Below are 20580 nucleotides of genomic sequence, written 5' to 3' on the forward strand. Positions count from 1 at the left end.
AACCATAGGGCAGGGCTTTTATTCAGCTTACCTTGAATAACTGTTTCCAGAGAAGATGCTGCTGAAACAGTTACAATTTTCCCCACTGAGCACTTTTCTCCAGGGGCCAGAGAGTAAAGAGCAGTGCATAGGTGGCCACGCCCTGGTCCCCACAAAGGTGGCACAGACAACACTGAACGAGTAGCTGTGGCCACGTCCCAGTACGACTTTCTTTACAAACAGGTTATCAGCCTGCAGGCCTAAGGCTACTGACACGTGGCCCCCGCAGGGGGCTCCAGGCATGTGGGAGGGCACAGCCTTGCTCAAAGCTCGACGCTCAGCTAAGCGAAAGCGCCGAGCACCAACATGTCTCGTCAAGTCCCAAAAGATGCCTGTTGCATTCCCAACAGCCACTCGGATGTGGCGGGCAAGCAGAATTGTTGACAAGGGTCCCCAAGCTCCCTACTGGATGCAGACACGCTCTGGTACCCTTTTGGTGGCCTTGTCAGATCTCATTTGTCCACCCCTCTGAGATGCACATAGGCTCACAGCATTCAGAATCCAGAATGACTACTCCTCGGCCGCTTCTAAGATCAGGAGACAGACCCAGGAGAAACGCCTGCCACTGTTCAGGTTCTCCAGCTGCTGATAAATAACGAAGGCCACAACGACCACAGGGCCACTCTGCGGAAGTGAACCCTGAGCAGCCTACGCAGTGACGCCTCCTGGCGTGTCATCTCTGGATCGAGGGCTGCTAGCATCCACACGAGCCAGGGCCTGCCACCTGTGCCCATCGCGGAGCAGGCTCATCCTTCCCCAATGTGCTCGTCTTGGGTGGCTTTTCTCCTTAATAAATCTCCAGCACAGTCTCACATTTTCCTTTGTCCTCGTCAATCTGCTCACTCTGACACTAGCAAACGCGAGTGTTTCTGAAACAAGTACTTCCAGACTCTCAGTTCGTGTTGACCTGACTAGGTCTCAGTCTGTGTGGACACCCCAAAGCTGAAATCTCAGATGAGGGTGGCCAACACCAACCAAGAGGCCACTGAGACCAGAGCTGTTTCATCTGGTCTCGTGAGGCGTCCGCGTCCAAAAATCCAAGTGCCACCTGATACAGGATCATACTGGGGCCTGCCATCCTGCATAGAAATGGGGAAATTTCTTCCGCAGAGAGAGCGAAACATTTCCGAGGACATAAAACAGCCTGGGACTGGGGTGACGGCCCTGTCGCAGAAGCACAGAGGACAGGACGGGAAAGGCGCGCAGTGACGGCGTGAGCGTGGCAGAGCAGGCAGATGGGGACGAGACCCCAGGTGTCGAAATGCTCAGGGCGTTAGCAGCAGCTACGCTCTCGGGGAAATGTGAGCCAGAGACGCCCACACCCAGGCAAACGCCTCCTCAAACTCGAGACCCAGCCGACAGCCTGCCTTGCACTTGAGAAAGCTGGGGCTCTCCTGCCCACATCGTCCCCTTCATCCCCTGTATCCCCCAGCTCTGTTCAGTCCCCCCGCCCCATGCCTGTCTTCTCGGGCTCCGGCCCGAGTCCCCCAGGAGTTCACTCGGAGGCGGCAAGAGGAAGGGGTCTAGCGAGAAGACTGCCACGACGCCAGTGGCAGAACGGGGGGAGTAAACGGAATCGCTGCTCTGAGGCTCGCAATGCAGTCTCTACGGGGGGACCGAACGGTGAGCCGCGGGGCGCACGTGGCCAGGTACGTACCTAAGGTTCCCTGTTTTAGAGAACGGGTCAATACACTCGTCTCTCGATAATATTCGATGAGAAAAAAGCTTCTTCTCAGGATCTAAAAAGCCTATGAAGAGAAAAGAGGACAAAGGTGACGTGTGTAAGACCCACTGAGGGCCCCGTGCACAGAGCGTCAGAGACACGGGAACCCCGCACTGGCGTCACACGCTCTTCTCTGTCACGGCCGCCACCACGCACGGCTGCTCTCTCACCTCACCGTTCTAAGGGCAGTTGTCACGAAACAAACTGAACTTGACGTGATCTGGAACTGTGCCAGGAATGGAAGACACAGGTGAACGAGACTCAGAGCGTCACTCCCCAGGAAGCTCAGTCCTGGCAGAAAACATGTGGCCGCACGGTTTGTGCCCACCACGCTATGGGCCAGGACCCCTGACCCTGGACGAGTGGCCGTCCCGCGGTGTGGCTGTGACTCCGGTTTGCCACGGCGTGTCTATCACCCTCTGTCGTCACCATTTCCTCAGACAGGCTCCACCAGCTGCGCCACCCACACCCTGCCCGAACCAGATCTCTGAAGTTGCGAGTGTGACACACACGGTTTACTGTGTCGCACTGTCGGCTGATGTACGCACGCCGTAATTAAACACGCGGTTTCTCCGTGCCCCTCAGTCCCCCCCACACTGCCCGCGTGTACCACACGTGGGGCGCACATGCTCTTCTTGAAGCCAAGCTGAACACGAACAGACGCAGCTGTCACCTCCAGAGGTTCAAATCCCTGAGATCACTGAGTCGTAGCATTTCGTTAACAGAAAATACTTGCTCTTCTGTCACGTTTTTTATTATATAAAGAACATGTAAATTCACATGAACACGGAAGCCACTCAGTGGCTTAAACTGGAAATTAATAAAATTACTAGTTATCTACAATAATAAATAGAAAGTCTAACAAAAATACTTCTAATTATACTAAAAACTCACATTCTGTGAAAACAGTTAACTTTCAAAATAAAAAGCTAAAAGCCTCAGAAACCATTATTGTTAAAAGGCACGATCATGTATCAGAAAGTCTCAGGCGGTGGTTGTCATGTGCGAATAATTAAATCGCCTGGATAAGCGCTGACCCCTTTCAGCTACAAACACGACGACTGGGGCAGCGCCAAGCTCAGAGCGCCCAAACCGCGGCCTCACTGGGCCTCGCCCAGGCCGCCCTGCTGTCGGAAGGCCTATCCATCCTCAGAGCCACATGGGCGTCTGTCCTGTGGGAGATGGGCTCCCTCCCAGGTCCTCTCATGGGAAACGTCAGCGGTCTCGATGCCCCAGCCAGTGTCAGGGCAGCCACACAGGCAGCCGTGCACACCCTGATCTGATGCTGCTCTGCTGAGGGTCTCTACACCCTGCTTAACTGGGACACTGACCTGCAGTCTCTGTGCGTCTCTGAACGTGCTGGAATGGGGAATTCTAAAGGACAAAGCCCAGCCTACAATAAGGAGGCTCGGGCTGCCTGCAGGCAGGCCTCACTCAGGCCACAGCACTGCTGCACAGGTCCCCGGGGCGGGCCCCGTGCAGACGCGCTGTGAGCCTCTGGGGACACCTCCCGCAGGCACTTTTACTGAAGCTGGCATTTCTTCACTGTTACTGTGTGCCTTATGAATCGATATCTAAAGACATCAAGGTTCCAGAGGTGAAGCCACAGTGACTTGGTCCGTGCTTGAAGGACGTAACCTCCTATTTTCACGTGGGATCTGAGAATTCTGAGTAGGGACATTAGTTTTCAAATCACGTCTCCCAGGCAGCCACACAGCAGCCGTATACCAACGGCAAACATGTTGAATTTCAGTTACAAAGTAAATTAACTTCATCGCGTTGCTTTCACGTTCATGATTAAAATTTCCTAGAACACTCGCGTCAATGGGGGTGCGACATTCACTTCTCCATCAATAAGACAGAACAAACCTGTGAACTCCACAACCGCGCATCTGATAAACGAAGCAGTGATGTTACAGTGCAGGCACCAGCGTCCACCGATGGGTCACAGGGGGCCGGAGCCCAGCTGCCTCTAGTAGGTGAGGCCCAAGCCCTACGCTCTGTCCCCAGGCAGAGCTGCCGCTGTGGGGAACGCTGCGTGGCCGGAGCTTCTGCCGACACGCACTGCACGAGCTCGGCTGGCACCACGACAGTTGATGGGAAACCGCCACCCGGCTGGCTGCCGAGACCGCGGTCTACTCTCTGCTTCAGTGCACACGGCCGCGAGCACCGTGGCTCCAGGGCTGCGGGCGAACCCATTCACAAAACTGTCTGAAGCACATTTCCGTAGAGAGCTTCTCACATCTGCTGTCCTGACCAACTTCCAAACTGCTCTGCAGGGCGCGGCTGGCCACATTGACAACAGCCCACCCATCTGGCCTCGGTGACAGCAGCCCGCCCATCTGGCCTGGCCTGAGGGGTCCCAGCAGAGCCGGGAGGCCTCTTCCCAGGGCAAAAGGAGCTGGCACATGCAGAGACTTAACGCTGGCTGGCCACCCCAAACTGCTGGCTCTACATGAGGCTGAAACCGACCCTCCTTCATCTTCGAGAAAACATCACAGGAAATGGGAACGAGGTCGGCCTGCATGTTCCGGTCGCAACACGCTCGGCTGGGTCAGCAGCCGCCCCCTCACCTGCGATTGTGTGCGCGTACAGCCGGCTCCCGAAGGTGAAGACGTGCAGCTCGTACAGCCTGGCGACCTTCTCCAGGAACTCCCTGCAGTGTGGACGCAGGCGAGTGTGCAGCATCGGCTCGCCTCGGCCCAGCTGGAAGTGGAGGATCCCCTGCAGAGAGGGGCACCGGTCAAAGGGCCCCCAGGGTGACACGGACGCTCTGTCGTCAGAACCAGGGGCCCCCAACGCGTGATCTGCGGGGCGCAAACGCGCTCTGCGCTCGTGCTCTGCGGTGTGACTCAGCCCTCTCTGCTGCATGCAGCAGCTACCTACAGAAGAACCCCAGCACCTGCCTCTGACACTCACGGTTCCCACCTACGAAAAGCAAGGCAAACGTCTGTCATAACCCAGAGACTGCTTACGCACAAACAAGTGCAGCTTCTACCTACGAACAGGGACAACTACTCAGTCACTCGGGCGTCAGGGAAGGCTGCGCACGTCCGCAGACCCTTACTCCTCCTACTTCGTCCACATGCGTTCTGATCGTGGACAAAGCAGTGTCCCTGAGTGCTGCCACGCACCTGTTTGACTCTTCAGACACTAGTGTCTGTCAAGCAGCAGCAACTCAGTACTGTGGGGACAGCGTCCTCCTCAGTCATCCACGAGTAAGCCACACGTCCCCACCTAACTTGATCTGACTCAGACCATTTTAAGACGCAGCTTTAACTTACAAACACAACCTAAAGCTGACACGGTATCCTAAATCAAGGAACACCAACTGGCTCACATGCGACTCATGTGCAAGTAAGCTCACTCTCCTTGGGAAGCTAAACCTGGATCCTTTTAATCCTGTTTATCATTGATTTTCTTGGTAAAAATATACTCTAAACCACCACCAAAAAAGGAAGGTAAGCGACCTCAGACTTGTTAATTTTTCACTCACTCTGCATTTAGTTAAACCTCTCACAATGAGGCTGTTAAAATTCAGGAGCGTGAAATTTCCTAAGCAAATCTCATCTTCCCCCAAGACCGCCCTCCTTTGTGTCCACTCCACTGCTGGCCCCGGGGCCTTCCAGGTCTCTCTGCAAGGTCTAAGCCCCACTGCCTGACGTGGCTGGGGGTGAGCCTGGCCCACGATGGGCTCGGGTGACGAGAAGGGGAGAGTGTCGCCTGACGAGGACTAGTGTGGGGAACCCACCCGAGCATAGGCCCGAGGCCCAGCCCCGCCAGGCGAGGCTGACGGGGTCGGCCGTCAGTCCGCCCCTCACGTCCTGCCGGCCCCGAGGAAGCTGCCATGGGAGGCCAGCGCGCTCACCTTATTGGACATCCGCTGGCAGTGCTGCTCGGTGGTGTGGATCAGCGTCTGGTCCAGGTCGACCATGAGCACCAGCTTCCTGTTCCGGTGCAGCCGCTGCTGGTCCTCCCTTCCCAGCTGCTCCGCTTGCTGAGGTTAAAATGAAAAAAACGCCAAAGTACGTATACTACCATCTAAAACAAAATCTCGTTTTATTCGCCGGCTCCGTGTGGTCCGCACCACTCAGGGCACTCTGCTTCGTGACCCTAACCCTACAGTTTCGCAAAGTACATAAACCAATAAAAAAGGAGGCAAAAGCAAGTGTCGTCCCCACGAAGACTCAGCTGGATGCAATGAAACAGCCCCACATCAGGGAGCTTCAGGATTAGTGTGGGAAGCAGGAAGGGGTGCTGGGAAAGGGGACAACCAGGGACACTAGCAGGGTGGCACCCTGGAAGAGACCCAGGCACGTCACCTCGCTCGGCCACGGGAGGGAGGTGACATGCGCTGTGCAGAGGCTTCAGAGCCGGCACACACCCCCTCCAATTTCTCACTGAACTGATACCCAGTCCCAGTGTGAGCAGCCCTGTGCCCTGACCAGGTGGACAGAAGTCCACTGTCTGCTCCTGAAAGGGATTAAGGCCACAGTTACTCTGCTGGTACAGCGACGACGGAAGACACTTTCTTCTTTTCTCCACAAACTTCGTAATTTTGTTTCACACACACTTACTCATGTATTTACATTTGTTTAAAGTCCAATAATCCAAAAAAAGCCAGAATCGTGTACCTGGTATTCTGTCCCTCCCACAAAACAGAAAGTAGGTACCAGTTAAAAGCACAAATCTAACAAAATTGTTACACTGAAAAATGTATCACAGAAACGCACAGCTCCGAACCTGCACCACAACTAAGTTTTTAGATAACTCCGAGGTGAACCTGGGCCCTGTGATCTGTCCTGGTGATGCTCACTCACTCCAGCATTTAGACCCGACCCAGGACAGCGTGGGCTGTCAGGATGCCTGCGACCAGCACCGCCCCGGGACTGTGGGATGCAGGACAATAAGAAAACGTAAGGTGAGGCCCGAAGCTTCTTATCTGCTCAGACAGCATGTGAATCCCTGTGTCCCCGTGCCTGCTGGCACACAAGTGCCCAGAGACCGCCCCTCGCCCGCCCCAGAGCCCGCAGCCACTTCGCCAGCAGGCCAGCTACACCACGTCTACCCTCAGACCCTGACCTTGGCCTCCAGGACCAGACCTGCCCTTCACAGACCCCTGCTCACCAAGCCCCAGGCCTGCCTCCAGGGAGGGGCCAGGCACAGCATGCTCCCCCCAGCGGCTACTTTGGAAACAGGGCGACCACAGAGTGGGCGCTCCCCAGCCAGGCGGACTCACCTCGGAGCTCACCATCAGCTCTGGGACGCTGTGCACCATGGACACGGTGGCTGTGGACAGCGGCACCTGCTGCCTCCCGTTCTTACTCTGCAGCCTGTGGAGGGAGAGGGGCCGTGAGGTGGGCGCCCGAGGGGACGCGCTGTTTTACCCTAGTGCCGCCCTCATTCTCGGGGCGACTGCCGAGCCCCCTGCCACTGAAAACACACAGGGAAGCCGGCAAACACACCGAGCTCTGGCCACACCTTCAATGCTCCCAACCGCAGGCCGTGATGGCCACACTGAAACACGGGGCACCCCAAAGGGAAAGCGCTCGGCACGTGCACAGCGGGGTGGCGACGGCCGCCGGGCACAAGGGTAGAAAGCACCCTGGACCCCCCAGCGCCACCCTCCCATGCTGGCCGAGCGTCAGATGGCGGTCAGGGCTCCCAGGCCTAAGGAAGCCGAGCCGGGCCACGGCGCCCGCCTGCGACCGCAGTCAGGTCCCCACGCCCCCGTGCCCCTCCGGTGCACGTCGGCACCACAGGTACCGCCGGCACTCCCGAGCGCCAGTACTTACTGGGTGAGGTCTTGGCCACATTCGGCACACAAGCCTTTCATGACAACTGGGTGGCTACAGCCCTCCAAGCGCACCAGGACCGCCCTGGAAACGAAGCATAGTCACCCGTTGGTGGGGGCATGCTGGAACCCCTTGCTGTGCCTCGCTACCCTAGACGGAGCACCTGAGGGGGAATGAAGGCTCCGCCTCTCCCAGCGGCTCTCCAGAAACCCCAGGCCGGATGCACCTCCCTGGGGGCCACGTCCCTGGCTGCACTGGCAAGGCAGGCTGCCCCACAGACCATCAGCTCAAAGACCTGGATGTCCACGAGGCGAGGGGACTTGGGGAGAATGCGAAATGTCTCAAATCGCATTAGATATTTACCTGCAATCCTTACATCTCCCGTAAGCAGCAAAAACTGAAACTTTGTTAACACAGAAAGGAACGACTTAGTTTGATACTGACAACTACTAAACGACTGCCTCCCACGTATTCCCAGTCCAGAGAGAGGCTATGATTCATCTGTTTTTCTGATAGAACTATTATAATGCTTCTAGTTTTTATAAACACAGAAACTCCATTTCCTTGGGAGGGTCACATCTAAGCCTGGCTGCGTGGAAGCAGCCTCTGAAGGCGGCTGGCCGATGGGCTCTGAGCCTACCAGCTGCGTGACCAGAACCCCGGAGTCAGCGCCCCGGTGCCTGTGGGGGGCATTCCTCATGGGCTTTCCTCTGCGGGCAAGGGCTGGCCCACCGGTCAGTGCCAAACCCGACCCCGTCACTCGCCTCCATCCCCTAGCCTCTGGACCGCACCTGACTCTCGTGGGCAGACAGAGCCACTGATCAAATGGTACCCCAACACCCCCTTGTCACACGGGACCTCTTTCCTCCCTCCCCCTGCCCCGTCTCTACTGCTCACAGCCAATCACTCGAGGCACCCTGACTGGGCCCAGGCCTGGGGCCCTATTACCCGCCACGTGTCTGCGCCACGCACCACCTGCTGGTCCCCGTCATTTACCCTCTGCCTGGGGCGCGCTCTGCCCTGCTGTTAACACCATTCAAATCGTTTCCAAAAACCTGCCCCAATTTCCCATCTCAAACAAACAAGAGCCGTGAGCCAACCCCTCCACCACCCCCCACACAGTGCCCCTATGGGCTCTGGCCAAGGACCCTCGTTGCCCCAGCTTCCTGCCCACCTCCCTGGGCACCTGAATCTCCTCAGCCCCCACTGCTGAGTCTGTGCTCTGGTTTCTAGGGCGCGTTCAGGCCCAGCTTCAAGACCTCGGGCCAGCTGCCCTTCTCCACGTGCGTGGCCCGCAGCACCCCACCCCCCAAAGGCACCCGGATACCATCCTTCCAGTTTTGCTGGCTCACCAAGCTCCGCAGGAGCCCAGCGCCCTGTTCTTCACCTGCCGTGGTCATCTCCCAGGGCTCCTGCATCGAGAACACGCCCTCTGTGCAGACTGCACATCCTGGGGTCTCACCCCACTTCCCAGAGCTGTTTTCCAACGCTCCGCCACTCCATCTACACCAACCCCCACCCTGCCACCAGGCACAGAGGGCCAAAGGAACCGCCTGAGCGTACACAGGCAGAGTCAGCCACAGACCGGCCAGGGGGGCCCTGGGACTCGGTAAACACTGCTCACTCTGCCCCCGGGAAGCTGGAGAACCAATGGGTTCATTCGCCAAACTACAAGGCTTCAAGTGCTGCTCCTGCATACAGTGTAATGACAGGTCCTGCCAGCCCCCGTCACGTGAGAACATGCAGGCCACACGGCACCAGTGATGGAGGCGCCAGGCTCCAATGTCCAGGTGCTGCTTCTCTATGGGCAGCTGACAATGAAAACTGACAGAAGTTTGCACTTAATTCACTTTATTTTTAAACTAAAACTTATGGTTTAGAGAACATCTTTTTAGGAATCCTCAAAAACATACCAGAAAGGTTTCATCGATCGCCCCAAAACACATTAACCTGAAGAAATATTCGGTGTCTCCAGCTCAACCAAATAAATAGGTCGCACGCTTGGTAAAGAGTGTGTTTCGGGTCCACAGCCCGTCTTTCTGTTTTCTTACGTGTCTCTGAAGACCCAGGTCTTGATTCTGATGAAATCCGATATGTCAACTTTTTGGAGTCCTCATCAAGAAACCTCTTGCCTGGGGTCACTTTGGGAACCCAAAGGGGCCGGCTAACGCCACAAGATTAACTCTGCTTTAGGCAGAAAGAAACTTCCAGGACAGTCCCAGACGAGGTGACATCTGGGTCTTGACAAAAGAAGAGGAAGCAGGTGAGGTGCTGGCTCAGACTCCTGAGGTGAGAGCAGGGTGGGTGCAGGAGGCAGCTCTGAGACGAGGGGGTGCCACTGAAGGGAGCCTGGCCGAGAGCAGGTAGCAGACAAGCCCCGCACACTAGCAAGGTGGCCGAGGCAGGCCGGACCAAGAGAAGCCAGCCGCACGCAACCTGCCCCCGACGACTAACACAGGAAGGAGAAGGGAAGAAACAGGAGCGAGACAGAAACAAGACCAGCAAGTTCTCCCGGAAAACAGAGCGAGGGAGAGCCAAAGGCCACTGGCAGTGGGCACAGCCAAACGTGCCCCAGGATGTGGCCAGACCCAGGATGTGACCCCAACAAGAAAACAGCCAAAGGGTCTTTGGGGGAGCCTCACGATTAAAGATAGGCAGAAAAAAGAAGGTCAATCTAAAAAAAAAATCAGTGTTCACAGAGACCCACGGCAGACGTCACGGAGAGCACATCTCAGGAGAGAGAGGGTGAGTGTTAAATGCCTCCAAGAGAAACCGGATGGGGTCGGCACGTGTGTGTGGACGAGGGAGGCGGCCATATCTGACTGTGGGCGCTGGTCCCCACATGTACACGTCTGTCGACGTGCACCAGGCTGCACCTGAGCCGCAGCACGGTCCTGGCCCATCATAACACGAGGCCGAGGCCATCAGATCTGTCAACTGACAGCTGCTGGTGACCTTTGAGAAAGGCCCTCAGCAGAATTCAGCAGCAGGACAGGAGGGTCCAGGCTGCTTCCAGGGGACTCGTGCCTCTAGCCCCCACGCCCCCCTCATATCCCCAACACACATCTGCTCCACAGACGGCCCCATCCCTAGGCTACTTCTAACCTGTGCCCTACGGCTGAGAGAAACCCACACGTGTGCACACATGGAGGCCACCTTCTGTCACCCTGCAGACCCCTGGGACCTCATCATACCACTCCACAGCCACCGTGACCCAATGACGTGACCCCAAGCAGTGCTAGAGGTCCCTCTGCCTGAACAGCCCGAGTGTCTCTCACACTGCACGTCCTCTCAGCTCCCACTGCCTTGGGTGACACATGGCATGCCCTGCCTGTCCTGCTATAACCTGAAGGCCGACCGGACCCCGAGTCCTTGAAAGAGGAAGCCGGCGCTGACCCTGTTTCTGAGTCCTGGGCAGAGACAGAGCAGCTGGCAGGGCCCCGGGGCGAGGGCATGCCGCAGGCTCCTGCGCCTCTCTCTGAAGTGCTTCACATACTGACGTCACGAGTCGTGTAGTTCTCTGTGCCGGGATAAAAGGTTTCGCCCATCTAATTCTGTAGGGCAGATCAGGGCTCCAAGGGACACTGGGCACCTGGCAACGTCTCCGCTGTCATCGCTTGGAGCAGGCCCCGGGTATCTAAAGGGTGGGGGCCGGTTCACAAGGCTCTCCTGGTGGACATTCCAGAGCTACACCCATGAGCAGCCTGGGTGTCCCCGACGTTGCGGAGCCATCTGCCCCCCAGAGGACAGCGTCACTGATGGCCAGGAAACATCTACGAGGCCCTGCTCACGAAAGGCTGGTGAGACAGCTCAATCACCTGAGACCTGAAGAAAGAGGACGATGCTGGATGCCGAGAACCACACAGACGTGGGTGCTGTGCGAAGCCACAGGTCCCACGCATGCTGACCCACGTATGCACAACCATTGTCAGCGAACACGTCGGAAACACATGTGCAGAACTCATCAGCCAACTCGACCCTCGTGGAACGCCCTGATTTAAACCTGGACGTCTGTTCTTGACGTGTTACCTTTTCCCACCTGCAGATGTTGAGAATTCAAAACTCCACATTTGCCAAGTATTAAATGAAACATTTTTGCATTTGTTAAATTTAAGCTCGAGGTCTCCAACCTGCATTTGGCCTAGTAGCCTGTGCCAAGTCACCTAATGTCTTGGTAGGCTCCGCACAGTACACAAGCTAGGACGACAGGCACGGCTCCCTGTGCGCACATTCGGTCTGTCTGCACCTCTCCTCCCTCCTGGGCTTGGGGCTGGCGAGGCCACCAGCAGGAAGGCTGTGTGCGGAGAGGAGGTGGGGTGTGAGCTGTCAAAGCGAAGTGAAATGTCAAACAACGTTCCCCGAGTACCCGAGTCAGGAAACACAGCGTGCTGCAACCTGCAAAGGGGCCCCGGTGACGTCACTTAGAAACCTACCGCTGTCAACAAACCAAACCAGCATGCTAACACTACAGCTGCCGGGCCGAGGAAAAAAAGCGATTAAAGTATAACCTATCTCCACTCAAATGGCGTGGCGGGAGTCCTAAGTGTTCACCAAGACGTTCAGGACAGTGGTTGGCTAAAGATAACGTTGCTGCGTGCGGCCATCCGGCCATCCCTGCCTAACGGTCCATCGAGCCGGGTTTCTGGACCTCCTGCAGCTCGAGGAGCCCAGGGCGCAGAGCCAGGCTGGACTGCACCGGAAATGCACAGATGGCACTGCCCAAGGGCAGCCCACGATGGTCTGCTCCCGCCACTCACCGATACTGCATCAGGCCCGGGCACGACCGCTCAGAAACCACCTCTACGATAAAGGGGGAAGAAAGACCTATTTTCTGTCTCATTTCAAAGATCATTCGGGATTGCCTTGCAATGTCGGAGCTGAGTATGACATAGTCCCAGCACTTCTGCAGCTTTGCACAGCCTAAAAACTTTTCAGAAAGAAAAAAGATGGGATGGCCAAGAGAAGACAGGGGATCAGAAACACATGAGGGTGACGTTCTTAGTGCGGGCGTATCCACCCTTCATTTCTGCCAATACTGTCACGAGACAAGGGACGGACAGCCTGAGGACCTCAGCATCTCTGCTCTCAATCCGTGGAGGAGCGCTGCACGGCGAGCCGAGAGACCCTGCTTTAGCCCAGGAGACCAGCCTCGGAACACCAAGTCAGCCTTACTCTCCAGGGCAGACCATGGCTCCAAGGGACACCAGCAGCAGGCAAGGTCCCCTGGGAAACAGAGCAAGGGAGGGCCAGGGGCCCTTCTAACTTCTCTGCTTTGTCCTTGAATGCACAGAAAAAGCATGAAATGCAATTTCTAAACAAATTATTTACTGCCAAGATACACATGTACCAAACTCTCCTGAATCGTTTGTCCTCATCTGCTTTCTCATCTGCTCTAACAAGGAGGTCAGAGAGCACGGTGTACTGGCAAGAGCAAAGCCCTGAGGGTTGCATGCCCTGGACTCTGCAGGTAGAGCACTCACCAGTAAATGCTGGGCTGGACGGGCCCGGGCCCAGCACAGGTCCCCAACAGAGCAGGGAGGCTGAAGATCTGTCCTGAGCCCGAGGACTGAGTCCCGGGGTGGCCTGGGGAAAGTAAGAGTGCCCTGTGCACCCAGATCCTGGCTTCCAAATGCCATTCCCCACCAAGAGGAAGCAGAACTCCTCAGGACGGACGGCTGACTCCAGAACTGGGGTTGAGAGACCTGGAGCCTAAACACTATCTGCGCCTTGTCGGAGGAGCCAGCTTGAAGGGGCTCCCATCGACCACAGCGGGGATAATGAGCATCAACACAACAGTGACGTAATCCACTGGATAAGACAAGAACCCATGAGTCTCCACTGATGAACTGGTTGTTTGTACAGCAGAAAGCCAGCACTCTATGCTCCTAAAACTGTTTGCTGCTGAGTAACCCGCAACGCGGTGAAGACGAAGCCCACTGACGACAGTGATTATGAAGAACGGACACTTTAGCTAGGCGGGCCTGGCTCTCCAATGGCACTGCACACACATTCTCTCACCTGTGTTCCAGGAGAAACTCTATCAGCCATCAGCTTCTCAAAGAGCCCTGTGCTGAACCACTGCCGAAGGGTACCCCAGACCTCAAACACTAAGACCCCAAAAAGAAGAGACAACTCACTGTTGGAAACTTGTCGTCCCGTCAGGCGTGAGGCTGATTGGTGAGATAAGTAACTGGGTGACCCTATCCCTGGGTGGCTCTGATTCGCCAGACGGCTGACAAACCTGCACGTGGAGCTCCCCACTAACTAGCTGTGCTGTCAGACGCGCCTGGGCCCAGGCGGCCTTCTGGGTCCGATCAGGAGCAGAATGGCAAGAAGAGCGCTTCGCCTTAGGGGTTTTCTACACGGTGACACACTAGCACTGGGCTTCACCGCCATCACCCACAGGCTCATTAAGGCCCCGGTAAGGTCAGGCAAGCTCTGACTTCAAAGTGATGATGACAGCATACCATGATGTGAGCCCCTCCCTTCTAAAGGAAGCCAGGCAAACAGCTTCAGTGGAGGGTGCAGTCCTGAGGCCATGTCCAGCCCGTCCCACCAGCATTCAGAGGGATGTCATGGGCCCCTGAGCTGGAGGCCTAGGACCTGGGCTCTATCTCCAAAGAGAGAGTGGACGTAAGATGAGGCTCCAGGTGCTGGGATGGAGGCCGGTCCTATCCCAAGCCGTCCTGGTCGTCAGCTTCCAGGAAGGAGCAGATGCTCAATAGCTGGAGGGTCAGTGCGAGCCACAGGAAGAAGAGCTGAACCAGAGCAAGCAGCACCGCCAGAGAAAGACAAGAGTGGACAGAAAGGGGAGTGGGAGCCTGGGACACACTGTGATCCCCACAGAGGGGAGCTGTGTACCAATCTCTACAGCAGGAGGTGGGAACGCTCACCTGCCCTGGCTTTCTGTCCGACAATGGGAACAACCCCGAGTCTCTTGCACATGCCTGTGCCCACACTTCAACCCAATCTCAGGAGCATAACACTGGTAAACTCAGACACGAAGTATGCTGACAAGTTCACGCGCTTCGAAAAAGGAAAACAGCCGCTTTGTGAGGTTAAAACCTAAATTACCCGCAGCTAGAACCTGTTGTGTAGTATAGGAGGGTGAGCTACCAGTCCGTCACCCTGAATTACCTGTGCTCCACCTGCCCCTGCTTTCTGAACTATGATGCAGAACTGCGCCAGGTTTTACAACCGCGTCTCACAAGGTTTACGAGAATCTAAAGTGGACACCCCAACACTTTACACTGCGATGACAAGAGTGGAGCGTGCTGATTCGTTCAGTATTTGCGGTCGCTTCGAGTTTTCCTAAACTACAAATACGAACTCTTGGGAAGAAGCACCCACTATGAAAAGGAACGAACACAACCGCTTTCCAAATACAAATCTCAAATAGGAATTGTCATGCAGCCTTAGAAAGGCATGCAGACGCGCAGCTGGAGGGGGCGGGTCCTACTTTCCAAATTTCTCCCCGACCGCAGTCCCTTCAGCTGCAGCCCCGGGGACCCATTTCTTCCTGCCTCATGCCTGGCCTTGGTGCTCTCTCCTGGCCCCGGAGACCCACCCTTCCCTCCTTCCCTCCCGTCTCCTGTTCCCCGACCCACTCACCCGGGAGCCACCACCTGGCCCGGCTGCGCGCACAGCTCCCGCACCACGCCGGCGCGCTCCGACCTCAGCCTGCGCTCGCCGCGCACGCAGCCCCCGGAGCCGGCACGAGGAGGGGCAGGCCCGGCGGACTGCGTGGAGGCAGCGGCCTCGCACACGGCCAGCACCGAGCCGATCCGCACAGTCGCGCCCGCGGCCACCTTCCACTCGAGCAGGCGCAGCGGCCCGGGGCCCGGGCAGCGCACCTCGGCCACGGCCGCCGGCAGGGCGCCATCAGCCGGAACGCGGCCGGCGGGCGGCGTCTCCATCGCGGCCGGCGGGGTCGCTGCGGAAATGCGGCAGGCAGGCGCTCAAGGCCCGGCACCCATCGCGGGCGGGCGGGCAGGCGACCCTGGCCCAGGCGGCGGCTGCGCTGCGACTCCCACTCCGGCACCGGCTTCCACCCGCCGCCCGGGTCCGCGCCGACTTCCGGACAGCGTGTGACGTCACGTGACGCAGAGCGCGTGCGCCGGGGGGCGTCCGCGTGTAAACAAACCCACGCAAGGCCCGAGAGGCGCTGCGGCGGCCATGGGTGCTGGAGGAGTCCCAGGACCAAGCCGTGGGGCTGGGCCAGGCGGGAACAATGTCGCTACGCCCAGTGTACCCTGTGAGCACTGGGTACCAGCATGCAACACGCGCCGCTGTGCCGCCACTCCTTTTAAGCGCTGAGGCCCGAGGTCGTTAAACCATGAGCCCCGGCATACACCGCGCGCTGTCGCACCGCGAAGCCCCGTCAGGCGTTGCGAGTCCCGGCATGCAAGCGGGCCGCCGGCCGGCCCCTCGCGCGCTAGGGCGGGCGTCGTGAGAACTACGAGTCCCGGCATGCAACGCGGGCCGCGAACCCGCCGTCCTGTCACGTGCTGAGGCCAGTGCTCAGTCTGCGAGTCTCCGCACGCCAGCGGGCCGCCGTCGGGCCCGTCGTGCGCTAAGGCGGCCGTCGTGAGAACTACGAGTTCCGGCATGCAACGCGGGCCGCAGCCCTGTCACGTGCTGAGACCAGCTCGCCTCGGTCTGCGAGTCACGGCGTGCCGCTGCCCGGTGGGGTTCAGAAGGCGGTGGGAGCCGGGCCCGTGACGTCGCGCTGGGTCGTGTGTTTGGGGTGTTCTGCTCTGGCCCAGCCTCTCGCTGTCGGAGCCGCCCTGCCGACGTGCCCGCGCGTGGGGAGGCCTCGGTGCCGACGGCGGTTCGCAGTGCAGGAGAAGTAATGGAAGTGGTCGTCTGTGGTGACCTTGAAGGGCATTCTTCACAGCATTCCCAGAGACTGCGTTTCCCTTGGAAATGTGGAGCGGAGCACCTGTTCCAACGACAGAGCCCCAGACGCAAGAAGCAGAAGCTGACAGGATCGAAGTGTGGCCGACAGTTCTACAGTGGTCTTTGGGCTCCTCGGTACCCCAGGTCAAGACGACTAGAACGGCCAGCTAGAAGAGCAGCAAGGACGTAGCGGACTGGAGCAGCCGTGAATCAGGACGTAACAGGCTCCAAAACAGCACAATGCACGTCCACTTTGTCTCCACCTGGAGCTTTCTCCAGTGTGGACCGTCTAGGCCATAAAACGACTGTCAAAAAATTTGGAAGGAATAAAACCATGCCAACTGTGTTCTCTGACCATGAAGTTGAATTAGAAGTCAACGTGGAAATTTACAGTTGCCTGGAAATGAAACAATACTCCTAAGTAACTGATGTGTCAAAGGAGAAATGAGAGCAATAAAGAAATGTTTATGAATGGAACTAGAAAATATACTAAAATTTGGGTGCTGCATCTAATGCAATGTTTAGAAATATATGGCTAAAGTATATTTTAAAAAGAAATAAATTAATAATCTAGTCTTTGACCATAAGAAATCAAAAAGAAGAGCCAACCAAACCCAAAGCGAAAAGGCAAGAAGTAGTGATTAAGGCCAAAATAAATGAAATAGAAAAACAGTAGAAGAAATCTACAAAACTAAAAGTTGGTTCTTTGAAAAGATTTTTCGAATTTGACAAAACTTCAGCTGGATTGACCAGAAAAAAAGGGGAAGGGGGCCTTTACCAAAGTTAGAAATGAAAGAGGAACTAGCACTCCTGACCTCACAAATAAAAAGGCTTCTAAGAGTAAAATGAACAACAGTATGCCAACAAGTTAGATAAGTAAAATGGATAAATTCCTAGAAAGACAAAAACAGAATGGAAGAAGAAATAGAAAATAGGAGTAGGCCTACAACACGTAAACAAGAGTTAATTAATCTCGCCTTTCCTGAGTGTCACGAAAGGCCTAGTGGGCTCCAGAGGTTTCGAAGCGGCTATGCTGTCAGTGCTGTTTTCCCCCCACCTCCTGGCCTGTGTCTCTGCCTCTGGTCCCCGCATCCAGTCTTCCCCGGGAGCCCTTTCCAAGCCCAGGTTTTCAGGCCTGGCCCTGGTTGAAAGAAGCCACACTCCAGCTGGCAAGAGCTGTTGCTGATTTTCTCTCAGGGCATCCAAGAAGCAAGTACAGTGCCTCTGGAATTAATACAGTCTAGCGCTTTTGGTGAAAGCATATATTTTCTCTTAAAGTGATTTTGCCCCTTCTCCTAGGAAGGTAGCAACACCATTTTCACGTCGTTACCATGAGGGGCAGTTGGCCCACCCCCACCCACACAGATTAGAAGAGACGCACCGACTTCATCTCACCTACCTGGTCGTGCCGTTTTATTTTTTTCTTCTGTTGCTTGAATCCTTTTCTTGACAGAAAGAGCTGACTTTAGTCCCTGTCACCCTCCTAGGTCACTCTAGCTGTCACAAAAGTCTCATGGTTCTTGCAAGTTCTGTAGCTGCTACCCTCCCCAGACTTACCCCAAACAGTCACACAAGCTTCAAGAGGTTATTCTGCCGTGCTCCAGAGAACCTTCCTGACTCCTCCTGGTACTGTCCCAAGGAGATTCTCAGGACATTCCTTGGTCCGTTGCTCCCTCCTGCACAGGCCTGCTGCGCCCAGTGCTTACCCTGGAACTTCTACAAAACCCCAAGTGCATCTATCAGGATTATTTTTGTTAGTAAGCCAGACGGTGTGTATAAAAGAAGTGTAGAGGAAGAACGCTTTCAACCTTTCTTCCGTAGGCACACGGGTCGAAGGGCTGACCACCTCAATTCAACCAAGAGCTCGTTTTATCAGGGCTGTGTTGGGATCTTAGGTACGACTCAGTCCACTTCTGGCTTCGAATATCTCAAAAGAGACACCCTGTGTGCTGTTGTAGGCCCTTCTCGCTAGTGGGAATTTATTTATTCTAAATTATCTCAAACTGCAGGAGATTTCACACTGTCTTGCAAGCCTGGTCCCACCTCTAGCCCTGCGTACTTCCTTTGCCCTAAGCAAATGTTCTGCGAGGAAGACCAGCCGTGCAGTGGGGCTCCTTTGTGTCCCGTCTATCACACAAACCCACGCAGGTGACCCGTCTTCACTTTGGCCAAGTCTTTCCACCTGTGTAAGCTGAAGCTCAGACACTGCCCACACTCATCAAATGCCCGAGAGAAGAAAAGGGCTGCGGAGGGCAGTTTACCAAGGGCAGCTCCCCCTGCCCCGGATTTTCCATCGTCTGAGTCCGCAGAGCTCCCTGATGACTTCTAAAGCAGGATGTGGACAGCCACCCATTTTTCCGAGTTACTGCAGCAGGAGCGATGCTTGCATCTCCCTGCTTCATCCGACCTGGAAGGAGATAGTGAGTGGGTTTGACACAAGGGAGAGAGGAAACGGGCCTTCTGGGCATGAGGACCCTGGTGATGAGGTTCTGAGGGTTCCTTTAATAGAATACTTTGTGGCAAAGACGCAAGGAACGGGACTAGGATGTTTGAAAAATGACCGATATAACGGTCCCATCCCTCAAAATTCTGACATAGTTATTTCGAGATGGGACCTGAGCACCAGGAATTCCGCTTTTTGGGTTATGTTAATGGCAGCAGATTTCAAGAACCACCCTTGTAGGCAGTGGGTAGTGAAAAGATTTTGAGCAGATATGAGATTATCTGATCTGTGTTTACAACGATGCGGCAGCTGGGGGCCGAGAGGACCTGTAGGTAGAGACCCCAGTCCCAGGGGGAGTGGTTGCAGGGAGAGCCTCTCAGTTACAACCACTACGTTCTGTTGCTTGCTGGGCAGATTAGTAAGAAAGGGCCCAAAATGGCTCCTGGGAGAGGACAGTTGACAGAGGAGGGGAGCTGGGGGAGGGGCAGTGAGTGCCCTTGGGCTCTGTTGTGTCTGGGGGCGGGGCACGAAATAAAGTCAGTCTGTGGGCAGGGGTGGAGCCAGTGCTGCAGATCCTGGCCATACTGTGGGGACAGTGCAAATGACATTAGCGAGGGAGCATCTCCTGTGGAAAAGGTGGCTGCAGAGATGTCAGGCAGTGAGCAGGGCATGGTCAGTGGCATTACGGCCCGTGGCGAGCTCGAGGGCTGATCTTCCAGCGTGTGTGGCGGGTGCTGTAACGGGAGGTCTCGGCAGGGGCTGAGGTACCGGCAGGAACAGGGCTTGCCTTGGAGGGCGGGGACAGTGTTTTCGTGAAACAGAAGTTGGGGGGAGTGTTACAGATGTGTTTCTGCCCCAATAGTGACATCTACCGGCCTTTAGGTGGGTCTTGAACTTGATCGCTTTCTCTCCCTTTATTCCTCTCTCCCCCATTATGTAAGTTAAGTGCAACCAAAGATCTAGAATGAACCCATTAGCCAACACGAAGTCGGGAACCTTACCAATACGGTCACAACTATCTGTGTGTTCCTCACCATCCCATCCGTCCCCTCGATCCCCCAGAGGGATCTGCCACACTCAATGTCATGTTCCTCGTTGTCCTTTTACGTGGTGTTTTACTGCAGGTGTGTATATGTACAGGAGGCCCTCAATGTCATACATGGGCGACTCTGAGCGAAATGATGCAATGAGACCAATTTAACCTCAAGTTGATGGATACAAATAAGAATTAAAGCCTAAGGCACCTGGTCTTGCTAGGCGGTCTCCCATCCAAGTACTAACCAGGGCCGACCCTGCTTAGCTTCTGAGATCAGACGGGATTTGGTGTGTTCAGGGTGGTGTGGCCATAGACTTGACAATGTCTTTTAGTTGGGAAGTCCAATACATTTATATTTAACCTTCCGGTCTTTCTATTGATATTTTTTTCTCCTTTATCATGTCTTCCCCCTGCTTTGAGGATATATTGAGATCTCCTTCTCTGCTTATTTTCTTCTTTGGTTTTCTCTTACTCCGTTTGTATTCTTTTGGTGATTACTACTGAAATTTTACCTCGTATGGCTAACTTAATACATTTAAGGTTGATATTCCAGTTTCCTTCCAAACAGTATATAGATTTTAAAATACTATGCCTCTTCTCTTCTCCAGACTTATATGCTATAATTGTCCAATATTTTAGTTCTGCA

The 20580-nt window shown here is 55.6% G+C and overlaps 1 protein-coding gene, 1 long non-coding RNA gene and 1 pseudogene across 4 annotated transcripts in view; 1 reads left to right on the forward strand and 2 right to left on the reverse strand.

Annotated features, from left to right (window-relative positions):
• Window positions 1–15629, reverse strand: part of CTDP1 (CTD phosphatase subunit 1) — a 38726-nt gene extending 23097 nt beyond the window's left edge. For 2 of the 3 annotated variants that reach the window (XM_039839257.1, XM_039839268.1), the window contains exons 1-6: window positions 15169–15629; window positions 7558–7641; window positions 7002–7095; window positions 5631–5759; window positions 4336–4486; window positions 1697–1787 (exon numbers count right to left, since the gene is read on the reverse strand). In XM_039839257.1, the coding sequence (XP_039695191.1) occupies window positions 1697–1787; window positions 4336–4486; window positions 5631–5759; window positions 7002–7095; window positions 7558–7641; window positions 15169–15473 (854 nt within the window). In that variant the 5' untranslated portion in view covers window positions 15474–15629. The remainder of the gene's footprint in view (window positions 1–1696; window positions 1788–4335; window positions 4487–5630; window positions 5760–7001; window positions 7096–7557; window positions 7642–15168) is intronic. The other variant, XM_039839247.1, reaches the window with a different exon arrangement.
• Window positions 15630–15968: 339 nt separating this feature from the next.
• LOC120583818 (uncharacterized) lies at window positions 15969–19168 on the forward strand. The gene is made up of 2 exons (XR_005647876.1): window positions 15969–18350; window positions 18465–19168. It is a non-coding gene; the product is annotated as an uncharacterized LOC120583818 (long non-coding RNA).
• Window positions 19169–20130: 962 nt separating this feature from the next.
• LOC120589776 (uncharacterized) lies at window positions 20131–20249 on the reverse strand (annotated as a pseudogene).
• Between the last annotated feature and the right edge of the window lie 331 nt (window positions 20250–20580).

This window comes from Pteropus medius, unplaced genomic scaffold, assembly GCF_902729225.1.
Source record: "Pteropus medius unplaced genomic scaffold, Ma_sr-lr_union100, whole genome shotgun sequence".
Lineage (NCBI taxonomy): Eukaryota > Metazoa > Chordata > Mammalia > Chiroptera > Pteropodidae > Pteropus > Pteropus medius.